At 38.3% G+C, this 19,939-nt stretch overlaps 1 protein-coding gene across 5 annotated transcripts in view; it reads left to right on the forward strand.

The window, feature by feature from the left end:
* TDRD7 (tudor domain containing 7) overlaps window positions 1-19,444 on the forward strand; it is a 72,835-nt gene extending 53,391 nt beyond the window's left edge. For all 5 annotated transcript variants that reach the window (XM_072842035.1, XM_072842032.1, XM_072842031.1 and 2 more), the window contains 6 exons: window positions 949-1,035; window positions 7,262-7,396; window positions 9,928-10,038; window positions 11,906-12,408; window positions 16,441-16,601; window positions 18,979-19,444. In XM_072842035.1, coding sequence (XP_072698136.1) covers window positions 949-1,035; window positions 7,262-7,396; window positions 9,928-10,038; window positions 11,906-12,408; window positions 16,441-16,601; window positions 18,979-19,199 — 1,218 coding nt within the window. In that variant the 3' untranslated portion in view covers window positions 19,200-19,444. The remainder of the gene's footprint in view (window positions 1-948; window positions 1,036-7,261; window positions 7,397-9,927; window positions 10,039-11,905; window positions 12,409-16,440; window positions 16,602-18,978) is intronic.
* The last annotated feature ends 495 nt before the right edge of the window (window positions 19,445-19,939 follow it).

A 19,939-nucleotide genomic window follows, 5' to 3' on the forward strand; every position in this document is an offset into this window, starting at 1 on the left:
TTTGCTAATCTATCTTGGAGAAATCTGAGACCTCCAGAGAAGCTGACTCCAGTGACTCATTTACATATATGTTCTTATTACCTCTGGTGGTGAAAAGCTCTCTTGATAGTCCCTTGTGTACTGGTAACCTGAATGGAGACATTGCCTTTGGGGAGAGTAGAAACATTCATCCTGAACAAGCAAGACCATGGCAGGTCCCTAGCTTCAAACTACAGCAAAGAGAAGGATGAAGAGGTTTACAGCCGTGATTTGTTGACATTTCACTGGCACCGATCTCTGTATTTGTGTTGATAACATTTATTTGGGAATTAAAATCTCATCTTTGAATTTAAATGTTAAAAGTTAAAAAGAAGGGGTGCCTGGTGGCTCAGTCAGTTAAGTGTCTGCTTTGGGCTCAGGTCAGGTCCCAGGGTCCTAGGATCAAGTACTGGGGGCTCTACTCACTAGGGAGCCTGTTTCTCTCTCTCTGTCTGCCTGCCACTCTGCCTACTTGTGTGCTCACTCTTTTTCTCTCTCTCCCTGTCAAATAAATAAAATCTTAAAAAAAAAAGTTGAAAGGAAGAGGCCTTCTGGACAGCTAGCCCAACCTCACTGTCATCCAGGCTCTTCTCCTTTGGCAGAGTCATCCTCCCTCTTCATGTTTAACTGATGGCATCAGTGCTGGATGAATCATACTGACCTGCACACTAACGTTTGTAGACATTTTAACAGGGCTGATTTATGAGCCATGTGTGAGGAGGGAGAGTAGACAATGCCATCAACAAATGTCTGAGAAACAAGACAGAAGTTCCATCGCCCTCATGCACACACAACTGCACACTCCTCATGGGGAGCCTGGCTAAGTATGGGTGCACCAGTCAGCCCGAGCCACAGCAATGTTTTTCTAACAGTGTAGAAATCCGCTGCTTGCTAAGAGTAATAAAAGTGTTTTGCATTTCTGTTTTGTAGCACATGACCTCCGAGTACTTCGTTTCATTACCCTTCTGTGGAAAAGTCTGCCTCTTCCATTGCAAAGGAAAATGGTTACGAGTAGAGGTAAAATCAGTCACTTGACTTCTTTTTTTAAGCTTATTATGAAATGTTTCAGACCTACAAACAAGTTTTGTAAAAAATGAAATAAGCACCCACGTACTCATCACCATGTGAGAAATAAAACATGCCCAGTGTGGTTGAGGCTCCATGTTTGCATCTCCTTCTTCTACTCCCACCCTGGAGGAGCTGCCAGCTGAATGTGGTGTTTGTCATTCCTATTCATTTCTTTATACTTTCACTATATTTGTATTTATACATACCTATAGATTTTAATATAGAGATAGTGGAAATACAGAAATGAAAATGTGCATAGAATATTTATAGTAAAACTTAATAAAATATAACTGAGGAGATAAATGTTTATAAAATACATGTAAATAGTGCAATGTATTGATTCTTCTGAAACATGCTTCTTCATTCATTATGTGTAAGGTTCATCCATGTGGGTGTGTATAACCCTCGTTCATTTGTTTTCACTGCTGTTTGATATAACAGTGTATGAAGATGTCAACATGATCACTCCACTCTCCTAACAATGGATATGAAGATTGTTTTTAAGGTTTTGTTATGGACAGCACTGCCAGGAGCCTTCCCGTGCATGTCTGCCAGGGTACCCAAGAAGGAACAGAGCTTCTGGGTCGAGAGAACATGTGTCTTCAGTTTCACTAGATATTGCCTAATTGCTCTCTAGAGTCACACTTTTGCTGGGTTGGGGGAGCCCTTTAAGAGTTCTGGCTTCCTGGGGAAGGGAGTCTCAGATCCTCCTTCCCTCCTGCCCAGGCTGGGGTTGGCTTCGGTGTTCACATACTATTTCTGGTCCGTCATAATCGTCTTATTTTCTTGCAAGCACAATTATGAACTTGAAAAGAGATCTGTTATATTTTGTATATTTCTGTGTTTTTCAAAGGTGGGTTTTGGATTTTTGTGGTGGCTGTTTCTTTTTTTTTCTTTCTTCCCTTCTATTTCTGATATCTACTATGTACAATTGCTAAAATTGCAAACTTGGGTTTGATTTTTTTCCCCTTTTTGTCTTTCTTATAGAGGTTCTTAATTTAGGTGCAAGGACCTCTACTTTAAGGGGGTGGAGGTTCTGAACCCTATGAATTGTATACAAATTAGGTGTGTGTGTGTGTTAAGTATTTTGGGGAGGATAGTATTGCTAATTTTTATACGATTCTCAAACCCACCCTAATAAGGTGAATACCATTGCTTTATTTTTTTGATACTGTGTAGTAGCATCTTGATAATTATACTAATTTTACCTTTATTTGAATAAAACTTTGTCATATCTACTTTAATGAAAGCAGCCGTTTTAGAGTAATTTTTGTCATTAATGTGAATGTTAGAAGGCTGAAATCTGGGGTTACATGACCAAGAGATGCATATTTAGCTATAAACTTCAAAAACATAACTTGTTAAAAAAAGAACATGACATTATTTGAATTTTAAAGCTCTGTGCTGTTTAGTGTATTACATACAAATACACAAATATTCAATTTTTTAACTTTTCATTTTGAAATAATTTCAGGCTTTTACAAAGCTGCAAAAATAGTCCAAAGAGTTCCCGTATGTCCTTTACCCACTGTCTCCAGTCGTTAGCATCTTGCATAACCATTATCAGAACCAAAAAATCAACACTGATGCAATATTATTAACTAATCTATAGACTCTACTGACCTTACCCACATTGCACTGCAAATGTCCTTTTTCTGCTCTAGGATCCCAAGTTGTAGTTAACTGTCATGCCATCTTAGTTTCCACCACCCTGGCAGGTGCTCTGACTTTCTTTGTTGTTCATGGCTTTTTGAAGAGTAGCAGCATTTTTAAAAATTAGTTTCAGAGATGGAATTTAGTGATTCATCAGTTACATAGAATACCCAGTGTTCATCACATCAAGTATCCTCCTTAATGCCTATCACCCAATTATCCCTTCCCCTCCAGCAACCTTCAGTTTATTTCCTAGAGTTCAGTGTCTCTTATGGTTTGCCTCCCTCTCAGTTCTCATTTTATTTTTCCTTCCCTTCCCCTATGTTTATCTGTTTTGTTTCTTAAATTCCACATGAGTGGAATCATAAGGTATTTGTCTTTCTCTGAATGACTTATTTCCCTTAGCATAATACCCTCTAGTTTCATCCACATTGTTGCAAATGGCAAGATTTCATTCTTTTTGATGGCTGGATAATATTCCATTGTATATATATACCATTTCTTCATTATCCATTCATCTGTCAATGGACACCTGATCTCTTTCTGTATTTTGGCCATGGTGGACATTGCCGCTATAAATATTGGGGTGCGGGTGCCCCTTCGAATCACTATGTTTGTATCCTTTGGATAAATACCAAGTAGCACAATTGCTGGGTTATAGGGTAGCTCTATTTTTAGAGTAGCAGCATTTTATAGAGCATCTGACAGCTTGAGTTTCTTCCTGTGTAGCATCAGGTTCTGATTTTTTTGGCAAAATACCTTTTTGGTGTATGTCAAATGCTTTAGATAAATATCTAATATTATTTTTGTTTTTCTATCAAATTGTGCATTGTCCACCTGGGACGTAGTAGAAGTGTTCATTCTCTTAGTAATGCATAGAAAGTTAGGGAAGGAAGAATGATTAATGAAAAGCAGATCCTGTGTTTAAATGATGTATTTCTTCTTGACATTGTAGCTTGTCTAAGCTTTATTTAATGCCTACACCTTCTGAACTTACTTGAGCCAACTCTGTTCAGTGGCCATTACTTCTTCCTGTTTTCTGCAGACACATCCTAAGTGGTCTGTATTCACTTTCTGTGCCACCTTCAAACAGCTCTGAGCCACTGCTGTCTAACTTCTACCTGCACTCCCACAACCTGTCCTTGCAACCACACCTTTGCTGCATAATTCAGCTGTTGTCTTCCAGGTCTTCTCTTACCAGGCCTCTCGGCTGCACTAACAGTATTAAAACTTGAAATCCCCTTCTCACTAAGCTATCATGGTATCAAATCCTCCTAATTTTCTTCAGGATATTCTAATGATTGCTTCTCCTATTTTTCACCCAAACCTGCCCCCCACCTGCACTCTGCAGTGTCTGTGTCAGTGCCCCAAGTCCTGTCCCGGTTCACAGTTCTTCTCAGCCTTCTAAGTAATGCCATCTCATTGGTTCAGTTACCGACTTGGTCCTCATGACTCTCCAGTTTGTTTTCTAGCCCTTGGTGAGCTTCAGATTTAGGCAGAAGTCAGCCTAATTGCCCATTTGCAAACTCTTCAAGCTCTGCATGTCTGAAGCCAAAATTATCTTTCCCCATCTTTGTCTTCCTATGTCTGTATTCTAGTGGTACCACCATTCATGCAACCATTCAGCCTGGTGCTCGAGAGTTACTTGGATTCCTGCATCCTCCTCAGCCTCCAGGGCAACTAATCACCAAAGCCTGCCATTTTCACCTCTTTATCATTTCTTGCCTAGATCACTGTAATACCAAGGTTCCTCTGTCCTTACTCTTGGCTTCCTCCATTGGAGCCATGGATGCCACTAGAGTGAGTGACCCAAAATATAAATAATAGCAAATCGTAATACATCCAACTTTCAGTGAGGCTTACTATTTCCCAGACACAAAGGTTTTCTAAACATAATTGATTTCAGTTAATTCTTCACAAAATCCTGTGATCCCATTCTGACTGAGGAGAAAAGTCATTCATCTAGAAAGTATGAGCTGAGATTAAAACCCTATCTACTTGATTCCAAAGCCCTTACCCAGTCTGACCACCAACAATACGTGGCCTCTTATAAAGCTGACCATCTTATTCTTCTCCTTAAGACTTGGTTTAAAATAAAAAAAAAGACTTGGTTTTGGCTTCTTCTCATCTACAGGGTAAAGTCTGGTTCTTGAGGACATCTGGCTCGCCAGGATTTTACCTTTACCTTTCTCTCAGCCTCATCTCCTGCCTTGCCCTGCCTCTCCCTTTACATTCCAACATAACCAAAATGCTTGTAGCCCCCATGCATAAGAAATATGTATGTCTTGCTCATCTTTTCCCCCTGTGTTTGAAATGTTCAGATTAGCCCCTAATTGGTAACTACTCTTACCAACCTCATTTACTACCATTCATCATGTAAAGTCCAGCTGAAATAGTGATATTTATGAAATTTTAATTTGTGGAAAAGGAAATACAAATATGCAAAAAGTATGATTATTTCTTAAAAGAGCAAAGATTTACACAACTTAAATTATCCAGCCAAAGGGTTAGATAAGTCACAATGTACCTGACAGACTTATGTAATATTAAAGTGATATAAAAGATAATGTGACATGAAGTATTTTTGAGACATTTAATGAAAAGTAGCCAATTATGAAATAGTATATGCAAATACATTCTAATTTTTATAAATCTAATTCTTTGTAAATGTGTGGATAAAAGACTAGAAGGATAATTATAATCTATTATAGATTATAAGTGATTTTCATATCTTTTAATTAAGTTTTCTGTGATAAAGGTATTTTACTAATATAAGAAGAAAAAAGTACATTTTAAAGAAAAGTACCAATTCCAGGCATTCCCTCTTCCTGAATGAAAACTTGCCCTAACATCTACTTCCTGTCTGGGTCAGGTACCCAGACAGGAAGTCTCTATGTTCTTATAGTACCTCATGCATAAATTTATTATTGCCTTATTACATTATATTCTGATTATATATTTGTGTCATCATCACTCATGAGACTCGGAGCTCTTTGAGATGGGGAAGTATATGTCTCTGCACAGTTATGCTTGGATATAATAACCATTCAATATATACCAACCATACCAGTATATCTGTTCAGTATATATGTTTGAATAAAAAATTACATTAGAAGGTACTGTTGTAATACTGTTTGTATTTATCAAAGTCTTAAAAGATCAAAAAGCTATGCTATTATATTTTTTCCCACCTGGATGGCTATATTTTTTTATTTAAATTCAATTAATTTATTTTAATTCAATTAACATGTAATGTATTATTGGTTTCAGAGGTAGAGGTCAGTGACTCATCAGTCTTATATAACACCCAGTGTTCATTACGTCATGTGCCCTCCTTAATGTCCATCACTCAGTTACTCCATCCCTTCATCCCCCTCCCCTCCAGGAACCCTCAGTTTGTTTCCTATGATTAAGAGTCTCTTATGGTTTGTCTCCCTCTCTGATTGTCTTGTTTTATTTTTTTCTCTCTTCCCCTATGATCCTGTTTTGTTTATTAAATTCCACTTATGAGTGAGATCATATGATAATTGTCTTTCTCTGATGACTCATTTCACTTAAGTTATGCTATTGTATTAATAAAGCATTTACCAGAGCATTAGAAAAAGGCTTTAGTTTTGTTATATCTGATATACGTTTGGCATATTCCATGCCAAGAGTGGTCCAGTTCTTCTTGACAGTCATTATGCTGAAAGCACCACCATTCTCAAGGTGGCAATGAGAGCAACTATAGGCATGAAGTCCCTGCCCACATAACCATCCTGATGGGGCTATATTTGGCCAATGCTAACTGTATTCACTGAGGCAAATATCACAAAGGCTTATTAAGGGAAGTTTGGGCATTTAAAGGTATACCCAGAATCTTATGCTGTAATGTTACCCTTTGACCACAGATAGGTAATTATTGCTTTGACTCAGTGTGTAATTTTCCAATTTTTGAATTATTAATTTGGATTTATTTTACCTCTCTATGACTCTGAGTTTCAATTTCATGGAACAAATGATAAAAACTGTCAGTGGGCTTTTTGACAAAGCTATAAAATGCCAAAATATGTTATGATTTAAAAATATATAATATTTACGTGTTTAAGAAAACTTCTGTCTGAATTCTATTCTTTATTTCCTCATTGCTAAGACACAATAGTGTTTTCTTCCTCATATTTTAATATTTTGGAGAACAGATTACATCTTTAATCAATATATAATGATGTATCAGATTGTTTTATAATCAATAGTGTCCTAGAATTGAAAACACAGCAAATATTATATTTGTGGATTTTATTATTATTAGTTTAGTGATTACTACTGATTAAATGACTTAACAACTCAATGTTGAAATTAAATCTATTCTAAAAGAATATTTATTTGGTAAATAGGTACATTTTAAAATAAGAAAACTTAATTATCACTGATGGTCTTTGTTGCTTTTTATATGCATTTTAGAGCTATACAAAATATAATTGCACAGAAGTGCTTTGGCCTTTTGGATATGCTCATGAATTAGCCAACATTTGTCTCACTGCAGATCACGAATGTTCACAGCAGCCGGGCTCTTGATGTTCAGTTCCTGGACTCTGGCACCGTGACATCTGTGAAAGTGTCTGAACTCAGGGAAATTCCCCCTCGGTTTCTACAAGAAATAATTGTGATACCACCTCAGGTATTATATGTTACAAGCCTGGGAGATTTGCTGGAAGAGATTTGGATGTATTTATAATCATATTGTGAGATGCCCTCTCAGTTTTGATCTTGACAATGAGCAAAGTCCGAGTTTGTAACAAAATTGGAAATGGTCCAAATGTGGTTTGTTCACTGGTTTTCAGATGTAAAGTTTGGCTAACTTAAGAAGATCAGTCAAACTTACAGAAATTGTTTGATAAATGTTTGTTTTCGAGTATGTCGCATCATTAGGCTATGTTGTCCAGTTAGGGATTCCATTTTAATAATTAGACGCCAGTGCTCACTTCTACACGGTTTCAAGATCTTATAAGTAATACTTACTTCCTGTCCTGTGTTCTTAGATTAATTAAATGGCCATTATCTTAAGAAATCTGTTTATATTCAACCATTTTCTTTCTATTTATTTATCATTCATTCATTCATTCATTCATGATAGACATAGAGAGAGAGAGAGGCAGAGACACAGGCAGAGGGAGAAGCAGGCTCCATGCAGGGAGCTGGACGTGGGACTTGATCCCAAGTCTCTAGGATCAGGCCCTGGGCTGAAGGCGGCGCTAAACCGCTGAGCCACCCGGGCTGCCCATATATTCAACCATTTTCTTACATGAATTTTTCTCCATAGATTTGAGTAAAAAGATTAATTTCTGCCTAACCTGTCTCTATTAATAAAAATTCAGATAATATTTTGCATTATTTTGAATTAAAATTATTTAGAACTATTTCCTACCTTTAGGAGAAATAGAAGATTTTATACAGACACTAGTAGTTTTTTAAAATAAAATTAATCAATATTCTGTCATTTCAGTAAGCCACTTATATTTGCCAGAAGATACCTTATGCCATCAAAATTCAGTGAATAAAAAGTGCTTAGCCATAATTAGCATGGTTTTTGTAACTTTTCTCACTCCTGTCACCACTGCCTTTTCTGAAATGATTGTTACAGAAAACTTGTTGAACTTGTGTTCAAGCCAGTTTTCAAAATCACTTTTATTCTTATTGTTGCTCAGCCATAATACTGAAAATTGTTAAATGCCACTTTCACTTGATAACACCTCTGGCCTCTGTTCCCCGTGTTAGAACATTCACCCAGGGCCAGCCTGACCTGGAAAAGGTTCCTCACTAGAGGGGAAAGAATATCCATCCCTCTGCCTCTGACAGTCGGAGTGCCACACAATAGGACTTTCTTTGTGCTATACCATTCAAAGCCATTCCAAATTTTTTTCTATTAATCCTATCTAGATTTGTTATTTTATAGAAATGAAGTTGGGAGAACCTTAAGAGCCAACTGGGCTAAGCTGCTGGCTGACATCTCCGTGAGAGAGGTCTAAGTCAGAATAGGACACTGATGGTCTGTCTGCCAAAGCTGACCCATAAATACTGGGTTTGGGCTCTTGGCTGTTACAATGTTTTAAATTGTGAATTGGTCATCAAGATTTTTCATCAGAAAATTTCATACAAAAATCCTGACAAAACTAGAAACTCCGACTATATTGAACACTCTCCTTTATGGGACAGGGCTCTGTGGGAGCTTGGGAAGTGGCATTCCGCTTTGCAGGGCCCCTGCTCTCCAGTGTGCTGCCCCCATCTGGCCCATCTGGCAAGGAGGGATCCTTGCCCCCTGGCCTCTGCAGGCCCCCTGGCCTCTGAAGAGTGTGCTCTCTCTGCTCTAAGGGACCTCCTCCCCACCAAGAAAGAGGGCACATCCAGGGGGCACAGGGAGAGTCTTGGAGCCCTTGAAGAAGAATGAAGAAAGAAGGAATCCGGGAATCCTGGAAGTAGGTTTCTTCCCCTTCACAAGATTGCCTCAGACAATTCAAGGCTTCCATGAGACAGGAGAGCATCCTTAAGGTCACCTTTTATTCCCTGCTGCACCCATTCTCCAGAAGTTTGTGCAGTGATGGTGGGTGGTAAAAGGCATTAGGGAAAATGAAGCATTTAGGTATCTATGAATTTCACTTTTTCTTGCCCTCCTTAACTCTATTCACAACCTCCTTCCAAAGGTGACCACAAATGCCTGGTACCCACAGGTACTCAGGAACTGCTGAATGAAGTATGTTGGCCTCTGAAAAGATTTTTGCACCCAGAGTCATTTCATCCAAATGACACTTCATTTTTTTAGTTGCACTTAGAGGGAAGACCTAAATATAAATCCCAAACCTGTCTTTACAACTCTGTGATCCGATGCAAGTTAGTCTCTCTAATTCCATTTCACCGTCTGCAAAGTGGGGCTACAACATTGGCCCATCATGCAGAAGTATCATAGGATAAGTATGTGTGTGAATGAAGTGCCTGGTGTAAGCTAGGAGTAGAGACAACAGAGGTAAAATAAACAGAGCCAGGAACATAGCAGATGCTCCAACCTAAGAGCTCCTCAGTCTTCATTAGTAGCTATTGCTGTTACTTGCTTTCTATCTTAGCAACATCTGACTTATAGGAAAATAACATTGACATTACTTATCAGTACCTATTTTAAGATGGTGTGTTTGTTTTTCCATCATGTTTTCTTTCCAGGCTATAAAGTGCTGTTTAGCAGATCTTCCACAGTCTATTGGCATGTGGACACCAGATGCTGTGCTTTGGTTGAGAGATTCTGTTCTGAATTGCTCTGACTGTAGCATTAAGGTTAGTTACCTTGATACATTTGGAAAGGGAACTGTCAGCCAAAAGGGCTCATTTGTTTTTCTGTAAAAGAATTTTATCTTACCGTGAAACTGATACTTTCAGATCTGACACACTTTTATAGTTAAGAGATTAGTCACATGTGTGATAAACTATTTCATGGTTTGATTTTTATTTAAGAATGTATCCTGTATCTCCAATATTATTTTTAAACCCTTTATGTAATTTTCACACTATTAATAAGGTAGCAGAGTTCTCTGCTCCTGTTTTGCTCCATGATAAAGAATCAAGTTCCCAGCTGAGGGAACTTGATAAATGTTTCTAAAGACCATTTAAATAGGTCTTCTATTTCTTTTTTTTTTTTTCCTAAAGTAAGATGGCTTATAAGCAAATCATTTTCTGCCCCTGAAGGTTTACTTAAACTGCTTTATTTCATGAGCTCCAATTTCTTTTTCATTTTTGCACCTTTGTATCAAAAACATTGCTCTTATTTCCAAGAATAGAAATGTAAGATAGTTCTCTGTTTTAATGAAAACAGTGTTATTTTTATATAAACATTTAACAGTGAAATGCCCTTGAGAAACATGTTCATGAAAATCTCCAAATTATTCTAGCTCACGTGGATTTTTTTGTGTTTATACAGTTACACACTTACTTACCATTTTATATTCTTTAATTGCCACACGATAAGGAATATTGTGTTTCTTAACTATGGTTTAAGCTCTTAAAGCCAGAGTATAGGGTACTCAATAAAAATATTTTGTAATGATTGATTTTTGAAATGGCACTTCTGTATCATAAATATCAAAATAAATTAGCAGTCATTCATTCATAGCACTTTGAAGTGCTAATTAATTTAAATAGATGAATCTATTTAGAATAGATGAATCTATTCTATCTAATCTATCCTGCTAGGAAAATTATTTTTAAGTAAATTACTACAGATGAATTACCTCGTCTCCCTGTCTCAGACCTCTGTTCCTGCCTTTCGTTGTCTGCCCTATTTGGTAAGAGATTGATGTGGCTGGAAGCATCTCATTTTTGTCATTCCGAGGGTAAATCAGAGGAGCTGGTAAGAATTACCAGGCACCCAACCCTTTGGGACACACAGCTCTACAATCCCAGTTGTCAGTCCGTGTTGTTCCTGTAAGACACTCACCCCTCTGGCAGAGAGAAGTAGCCAGCTGCTAGGAAAAAGGTCTCTTGGGTAAAGGGGCAAAGCTGTAATTTTGGCCTATTGAGTGTAGCTTTTTTCCTCTTTTTCTCCTTAGGTTCCCTCCCTCATGTAACTGGGGAGGGGCAATAAAGGGTGAGGGCAGGTATTAAGACCAAACAAGGCATTTGGACCAGAGGTCTCCAAGGGTATGGTGAATGTCAAAGCTTTATCCTTTGCTTCCCAGTCTGAGGATACACCAACCTAGGTGGAATGCGCATGGAACCTCTTGCCATTCTTATGATGATTTGTTATTGTTGAAGCTGGGAGATGAGCACATGAGGGTTTGTCATACTGTTCTCTTTACTTTGAGCATTTTTAAATTTCATTAACCTAAAAAGTGTTTAATCATGATACATAGACTCCATCTCAGTGAAATGACCTCTAGTGGGTTACAAGGTCCTCAGTTTTTAGATGTTAATAAAGTTTTCATTTCCATAAGCCAGCTGCTGGCATCTAGATTGTTTGGACTTAAAAACCTGTTCACTACTACAGCTGTGATAGATAATTTATCTTACCTTAAATAAAATGAATTTTAGCAAGTTGGGGTTTCTTGCAAAATACTATGTTTTAAATATCTGAAGTTGGTATTATAACTGCCTCTTGGAATTCAGTGTGAACTTGGATTTGTTGAAATATCTCATGTGTTTTCCAAAGGTTACGAAAGTGGACGAAACTAGAGGGATCGCACATATTTATTTATTTACCCCTAAGAACTTCCCCGATCCTCACCGCAGTATCAATCGCCAGATTACAAATGCAGACTTGTGGAAGCATCAGAAGGATGTGTTTTTGAGTGCCATATCCAGTGGAACTAGCTCTCCTAACAGCAAAAGTGGTAGCACCCCGGTTCCCGGCAGCACTGGAGACAATTTCAGAAAGAGCCTCACAGATGCCATCAAGAAGTCCGTGGTGGACCACACCAGCTCTCTCTCTGTGGAGGAACTGCCACCTCCTGTCCACTTGTCGAAGCCAGGGGAACACATGGATGTGTACGTGCCTGTGGCCTGTCACCCGGGCTACTTTGTCATCCAGCCATGGCAAGAGATACATAAGCTGGAAGTTCTGATGGAAGAGATGATTCTGTATTACAGTGTGTCTGAGGAGCGCCATGTAGCAGTGGAAAAAGACCAAGTGTATGCTGCAAAAGTGGAAAATAAGTAGGTCCTTGGACAAAGCATTTTATTCTACTAAGAAAAATATGTAGAGTGATACCAAGAGTCCTTAATCCCTGCAGGGAGACTTTGAACTACACAAATGGAAATTTTGAATGTGAAATGAGACTAATGATCATGCCATTTTTTGATATTTGAAATGATGTCATTTATCTAAAAATCTAGTGACCATATATTAAATTCCTGTTAAAATGTTAATTATATCTAAAATGAAGGTTTAAATGTTTTTTCTACATTCCTATTAGACAAAATATTGTTTATTTAGAAATAATGTTTTTTATTGAATGACTTATTTTTTTGTTTTGTTTGAATGACTTTTAAATTTTAAAAACAAAGTACTTAAAAAAAAAACAAAAAAAACAAAAAAAAAAAACAAAGTACTTATTGTAGAAAATTTAGAAAATACAAAAAAGTATACAAAAATCAGCCAATGAGGCATAACCTTTGTTAAACTACTTATGTATTTCTTCTAGTTCTTTTCTATACATATTCATACAATTGGTATATTATTATTATATATAATTATTATATATAATTCCACACCTATTTATTTTGCTTAATCCTGTGAACATTTTTCCATGTGATAAAATTTCTTTGTAAACATTTTTAATGGCTGAATAATAGTCCATCATAAAGAGGAATCATAATTTACTTACCATTCTCTTACATAGGGTTTTTTTCTCCCAGATTTTTCACTGTTCTAAATAACAATGAACATAAATCTTCGTTCACATTTCAGATTATTTATTTATGATATAGACTCCTAGAAGAGATATGACTTGTTTAAAGATGACAAAATTCTTGATATATGTTGTCAGCTGCTCCCAGAGAGCTTGCGCCACCTTTTACAAGGTGCAACAGTACCTACCTAGTTCACTTCTCCGGCCTTCAGACAGTGAGAACCACAATTTCTCATTTGTGAAGTCCCGTTTTCTCACACTTCATATTTGAATCCACATCCTCCTTTCCTAAAGCCCTCCAATGTGTTCTGGCTCCAACCCAGTGAAGCCCAAGCACTGCACTCTATGCACTATAAGGTCACATAAGCCCTAGAGAGGAACATTTTGCCCCCATCCCATCTCCTTTGCCAGCATTTTTTAGGGTAACTGACCAAGCATACTTGATGATGTCACACACAAAGAACTGTTCCCCCATAACACACACACACACACACACACACACGCCCACACCCACACAAACCAGAACTCAGTTTGAAACTTCAAACTGCTTATTTTATTTTTTATAAAATGCTTTTGTTCATTCCTAAGACATCAAGCATAGGCATTTGTAAAAATTTCATTATTTTCATGAGAGAGAAAAAAGCCTAATTTTTCACTCTTAAGAGAGAAAAAGTATCCTAGCTCTCATTTTCAGAACCATTCAGAATATAGGTCACAAGCTTTTCATCTTCCCCAAAAAAAACATTTTCACCATGTCATGTTTAAACTGTAAGTATACATGGCTTTAATTCCACACAGGAACATCACTTGTGTAAATTTGCCTACATCAGAACTCTTCACAGAATAATTTAATCACAGTTAAAATGAAACTAATGTTAACTGTTATCTGAAGGACAGATTAATGGTGATTAGCAGTGAGGAGGTCCTACTTGGGGGCCAGGGTCATGTGGGGCAGGAGAACTGCTAATAAACAGAGACTTACAGTATGGCGCTTCAGACTCAGCCCCCTCCCCGCATGGGTCCAACAGTCCTACTCCCGGACTTTAACCAGCTAATTTGTCTCTAGATCATCAAAGATGTCTTATAGATGAGAACAGATTATCTGATATTTTCTTAAACTTCATGAACAAATCAGTGTAAAGTGTTTATTTTTTTTTTATTATTTTTTTTTAGTGTAAAGTGTTTAGAGTTTCTATCTTGCCTATATGCCAGAACTACTTACTAAGCCCTGTCCCCAACTGTGGTAAACTAAGGCTTAGGGATTTCAGATACACCGTTGATTGCTTGGTTTCCAAATCCATCGTGGCTAAGAATAGCCTAGAAAACCTCTTAAAATTCTCCTTCCTCTCCCCAGACATCCTGAATCAGAATCGGGGAGGGGGTTGGAGGACGGGAGGGGTGGGGCAGATAGAACCCCAGAATCAGTGTTTTTAACAGCCTCTCCAGATGATTCACAGGAGGCCTTGTACTGAAATTGGTAATCTAGTCCAAACAGAGGCCTTTAATTAAGCTATCAGCATTGAAAATTAAAAGCTGCAGAGAAGCACAACACATAAGTCTTCTGCTAGCTCTCCTTGCTGCTCTGTACTGCTTATTTATATGCTAAAAGCGCAGACCACCAGCATGTGCCCTGTACAATTTAAAGATGATACTACAGGTAGAAACCAAATATTTTTATCTCCTTTCACACTTACACAAATGTAGCAACCTACACCACTTCCACATATGAAAATTTCTCTTTAATTTGGTCTGATGTGCTTTTTTTTACACAGCTTATCTTCATTTTAGTAATAATTATAATAATAATGATGCTGGCTACCATTTGCCAAGCACCTATGATGTGCCCAGTCACATGCTAGGCTATAAACATGGTTTCTTCAAGTGAATTAAATTAAATATTGCACATGAGATAACTGAAGCTCAGAAAGGTTAAATAGGATCCCAAGGTAACACAGCTGGAAGATGGCCCTGGGGGAAATCCAGCCCAATTCTGTTGGTCTCCAAAGTTCATATGCTTATTATGATACCTTTCTATGTCCCTGTTGTCTCTGTGACTAATGGGTTATTGCTTGCTGCACTGTACACTTATCTGAAGGTTTCTGGAATTTTCTCCCAAAGCCCCCAATCACTAGTGCCCAAAATTGGCCTCTTTGTAGCTTTCTTACTAGAGTTCACCCTATAGCAGCTCTGGGGGTTTTCTGGACCCATTTTCCACCAGCTTGTGCTAGAGAATCCATCCAGTCTGGGCAGCCCCAACCCAATAGCAGGCCCTTCCCTGCTATTGCCTAGGCTTGAGGCTTATAGCTAATGAACCTGTTTCAGAGGGTGGCTGGGTTGGCCATCCAGGGCAGGGCAGGAGTGGAGGCTGCCTCCATAGACGCTTATCTTTTTAGATGTTATAAACAATCTTCCTTTCCTTGGTGTAATAAAACTCTTCAATCATGTAATCAAGACTACAGGACTTTAAGATGGTCCTTCATATTTTAACTTTGAAGTCTAAGCTTTTCTAATTGTAATGATGATAAATATAGGCCCAGAGGAGAAAAGTACATTAATGTGAATTTCTTTCTGATGCCTTGACCTCCAGATCTGAAACCACTTTCTTCTTCCCCCATACTCTCCAATCCTTTCCAGGTTCTTTATTCTAGGCAGTGGGTTGGACTTTGTGTTTTGTTTTGTTTTTCAGTGTCCTCCCTTGGCATGACTAAAATGGTCACATTCGCATTCAAAACGTTTTGTAATCTCTTCCCACATTCTCTCCCCAGTCTTATTTCCTCTTCCATTCTTTCACACATTCAGCCTTCTAGCTCTACTGTGGTGTTTGCTCCACTGCCAATTGCCACGGCCTATGGAATCTTCTGTGCTTTTTCTTCCCATGCATGTCTTCAGCCTGGCCTGGTTCTGACTGCCTCCCTCTGCCCATCTTCCACACATATCTCTTGTCCTAGACCTGTGGCCACCTCTGTCTCCCTATCAGAGTGAAGGGATCTCCTTGCCTTGTCCCTATTGGCCTTCATCTGTTTGATTCTGCTTTAGTGGCGATTGCTGCTTATTGTGTTTGGGCTCCTGCACTAGCTCCACAAGGCCTATAAACAGGGATTGAATGAACAGATGCCATCAAGTGAGCAGGTGGCAAAGCAGAGAATAAGTAACCTTTGTAGTAAGTAACCTTTGGAGTAAGAAGGAACAGTCTCTTTTAAAGCCTTGATGACAGTACAGACTCATATTTCAATAAAAGTCATTTACATTAATTTTTCTTTACTTCATACATTGTTCCCACAAAGCACATGTTGACTTTGTGTCTTTTTCTTTCTTTTTTAATCCAACGCACATCTAGGTGGCACAGGGTGCTTTTAAAAGGAATTCTGACCAACGGGTTGGTGTCTGTGTATGAGCTGGACTACGGCAAGCATGAACTGGTCAACATAAGAAAGGTGCAGCCTCTGGCGGCTGTGTTCCGGAAGCTGCCCTTTCAAGCAGTCACAGCTCAACTTGCAGGTAATTTCTTCAGGATTCGAACTCATGCCATCACACAGTGTCTAGTGTCATTTTGTCCTGGGTACTTAGGGGAACACACACAGTCACTCTCCCTTTCCCCCTTCCCAACTTGTGTGCATTCACACGCATGTTGTCTCTCTCCCAAATATATAAATCTTTAAAAAAGTTAAAAAAAAATCTGAGGATGTAAGTTGGTAGGTGTCTGGGGTACTTATTAAAAATATTGTCCAGTTAGATTTTTGTGGCAGCAGTACAAGTGCCAGCGGCTCCTCTGTGTGCATTCCATTGATAGGTAACATGCATAGTTAGGTGTAGCTTCATCCAGAGGTTCACCAGCATTAGTAGAGAGTGTGGAGCTCAAAAGTATGAGAGATGAAGACCTTCAGCCATCTGGGGCTCTCTGTGTCCCACTGTAATGTGATATGGGGGGTTGTGACCACATGGTGCCACCCTGATTTCCTTACCCTGGGTCATTCCATACATTTAGCACCATAGCAGAAGTGATTTGATCTCAGAAATGAAAGATAATTATGTATATAGATTTTTTCTTTTGACTGGCTTTTATTGGTGATGTCTATCTACATCTATACACAGTGTTATTTTGAAGTATTTTTCAGGATTGTTTTTGTGTGTGTGTGTCTCCTGCTAGATTTCAGAGGAAACTCCCATGGTAGTTAGATATGAACCAAAAAATGGCATTTTGCAGATGAGCGTGGTTACCACTGGTCTGCTTTTTTTTTTTTTTTTTTTTTTTTTAAGATTTAACATTTATTAATGAGAGACACACACACAGAGGGAGAAACACAGGTGAAGGGAGAAGCAAGCTCCATGCAGGAAGCCCTATGTAGGACTTAATCCTAGGACCCTGGGATCACAACCTGAGCCAAAGGCAGATACTCAACTTCTGAGCCACCCAGGCGTCCCCACTGGTCTGCTTTGAACTTAGACCTCTGAAGAGTTTCTTCAGATTTAATGATCATGTTTTTGTTTTCTGGGTTTTTTTTTTGTTTTTTTTTTTTGACTTTTGAATGTTCAGGTTTTGCTAACAACACGTTGTTAAGCATGATAATTAAACTGTCCAGAGGGGGAGTGCCTGTGAGGAACGAGTGCATGGCACCATCATCCCTGTCACCAGCACCATGGCTAACAGTCACTGGTACTTATTATGTGCAAAGGTCTCTACCAGCCACTCCATCTTGTTGACTTCTCCCCAACACGAGGAGGGTTAGGTACTGTTACTATTGCTATTAACCAGGTCGTGAAACAACAGCTTGGAGGATACTCTAGGCTTCTCTTATTCTCAAAGAACATAACCTACTCACTGTATAGAGAGCGGGTCTGTTAAATTATGTGTGAAATTCCTAGACCTTCATCACTATGGGACATCATTTATAGTTTCTGTAATCTAGTATATGTGGACTTAATTCATGTTAATTTACTAAGATTTTTTGAAAAACACCTATTCTTATCTCAATTTTGCTTTATTTTTTGTATATTTTTTATTGGAGTTCGATTTGCCAACATATAGTGTAACACCCAGTGCTCATCCCGTCAAGTGCCCCCCTCAGTACCTGTCACCCAGTCAATTTTGTTTTAAAACCTAATTTAGAATTCTAACTTAGAATTCTCTAACTTGAGCCCTCAAGCTTAAGATTTAGAAATGCATGAGTTTTACAATGAATCTGGTCCAACGAGTTTATTTTATGATAAGTAAACTGAGGCCTGAGAGGCCATTTGATTTGCCCAAGATCATACCAGTTGATAGAGGAAGAGCCGAGAATGGTCACTGGATCTCCAGACTTTCAATCCAGGGCTCTTGCCATGGTATTGTATATAGTTTTGAAAAATTAAAAAATTTTTTGAAAAATTAGTTTACTCTAGGTGTATGAATTCTCTTCCTCCTCCTCCTCCTCTTTCACTAAGTTATCTGGTTCATCAAGAAAAAAGTCTGTCAATAAGAAACGTATCAATGATATTGATATTTTGAGTACAGTTGACAACAGTGTTACCGATTTTATTGATCTTTTCTTCGCCTTGGTTATCCCCATTATCAGTTTAAGTGTACATATACTTTATATAGGGAAGTGGGCAGTAGTTATAACTTCATTTTATAACACAGCCATCAATTTTAATGAAACTTGTGTCTGTAGGTAAAGGTTTACAGAAGTAACCCCATTCAGAATAGGAAAACTGTTTTAAAATTGTTGAGCAACTATCTTTTTATTTTGTTTTGTTTTGTTTTGTTTTAATTAGACAAGTTCTAACCTGGTATGTTTCAGCTACTTTGGAATTGACTGAACAATTTTCCATTATTACGGATCAAAGAAAGGCTCATCTGACCCCTCACTGATCCTTGTACTCCCTGTCTTTCTCCTAGGGGTGAAGTGCAACCAGTGGTCTGAGGAGGCTTCGATGGTATTTCGAAATCATGTGGAGAAGAAACCTCTGGTGGCGTTGGTGCAGACAGTTATAGAAAATGCTAACCCTTGGGACCGGAAAGTCGTAGTCTATTTAGTGGACACATCGTTGCCAGACACAGATATCTGGATTCATGATTTTATGTCAGAGTATCTGGTAGAGCTTTCAAAAGTTAATTAATCACTGCTTCTGAGATGTTGACAACTAATTCAGATTTTTTAGCAATAACAAAATGTAGTAGGCTTTAAAAAAAGAAACCTTATCTCTGCTACAGGGCTCTGACTGCTGTGGGGATTGAAAAGAATACGCTTCTGTTTGATGAAAGATATTTAACAAGTTTTGTTTTAACAGAGTTGACTTTTCAAAGAAAATTTCACTTGAATTATTACTATAATATTAGAATAAAAATGTTTATCAAATAAAAACTGGCTGCCTTATAATTTCTAGGCTTTATAATGTTAAGGTGAAGGATTCCCCTTTCTATTCAAGTCTTCTCTGTGGTGCTGGGTTCCTTACAGTTCAGATTGTGAGAACTTCATGACTTAACTCTGGTGTAGTGGTGTGTCCCAAAGCAAGGGGTCACCAAACCGTGTGAGGACTCCCTTGAGTCTTTAGCACATTAGCATTGCTAGTGGTGCTGTAGAAAAGCAGCCCAGGTGAACCTCAAAGCATGCCTCTCACCCCAAATCTTGAGTGGCAACTCATTGCCCAGAGAGTCCACACCTTCCACAGTAAACCTTATTATCCACTGCTCCCTAACCAGCCACACTGGACCTTTATCTAGCTCCTGAACCCCATGCATGTGCACCTAAGACTATTCTACAGCACCAAACCATGCTTATTCTGTTTCTTCAGCCTGCTGCTCATTCTCCCACCCCTCATTCTTGTTTGCCAGTATCCTCCCTGACTTCCCAGGCTGA

This window comes from Canis lupus, chromosome 10, assembly GCF_048164855.1.
Source record: "Canis lupus baileyi chromosome 10, mCanLup2.hap1, whole genome shotgun sequence".
Taxonomy (NCBI): Eukaryota; Metazoa; Chordata; class Mammalia; order Carnivora; family Canidae; genus Canis; species Canis lupus.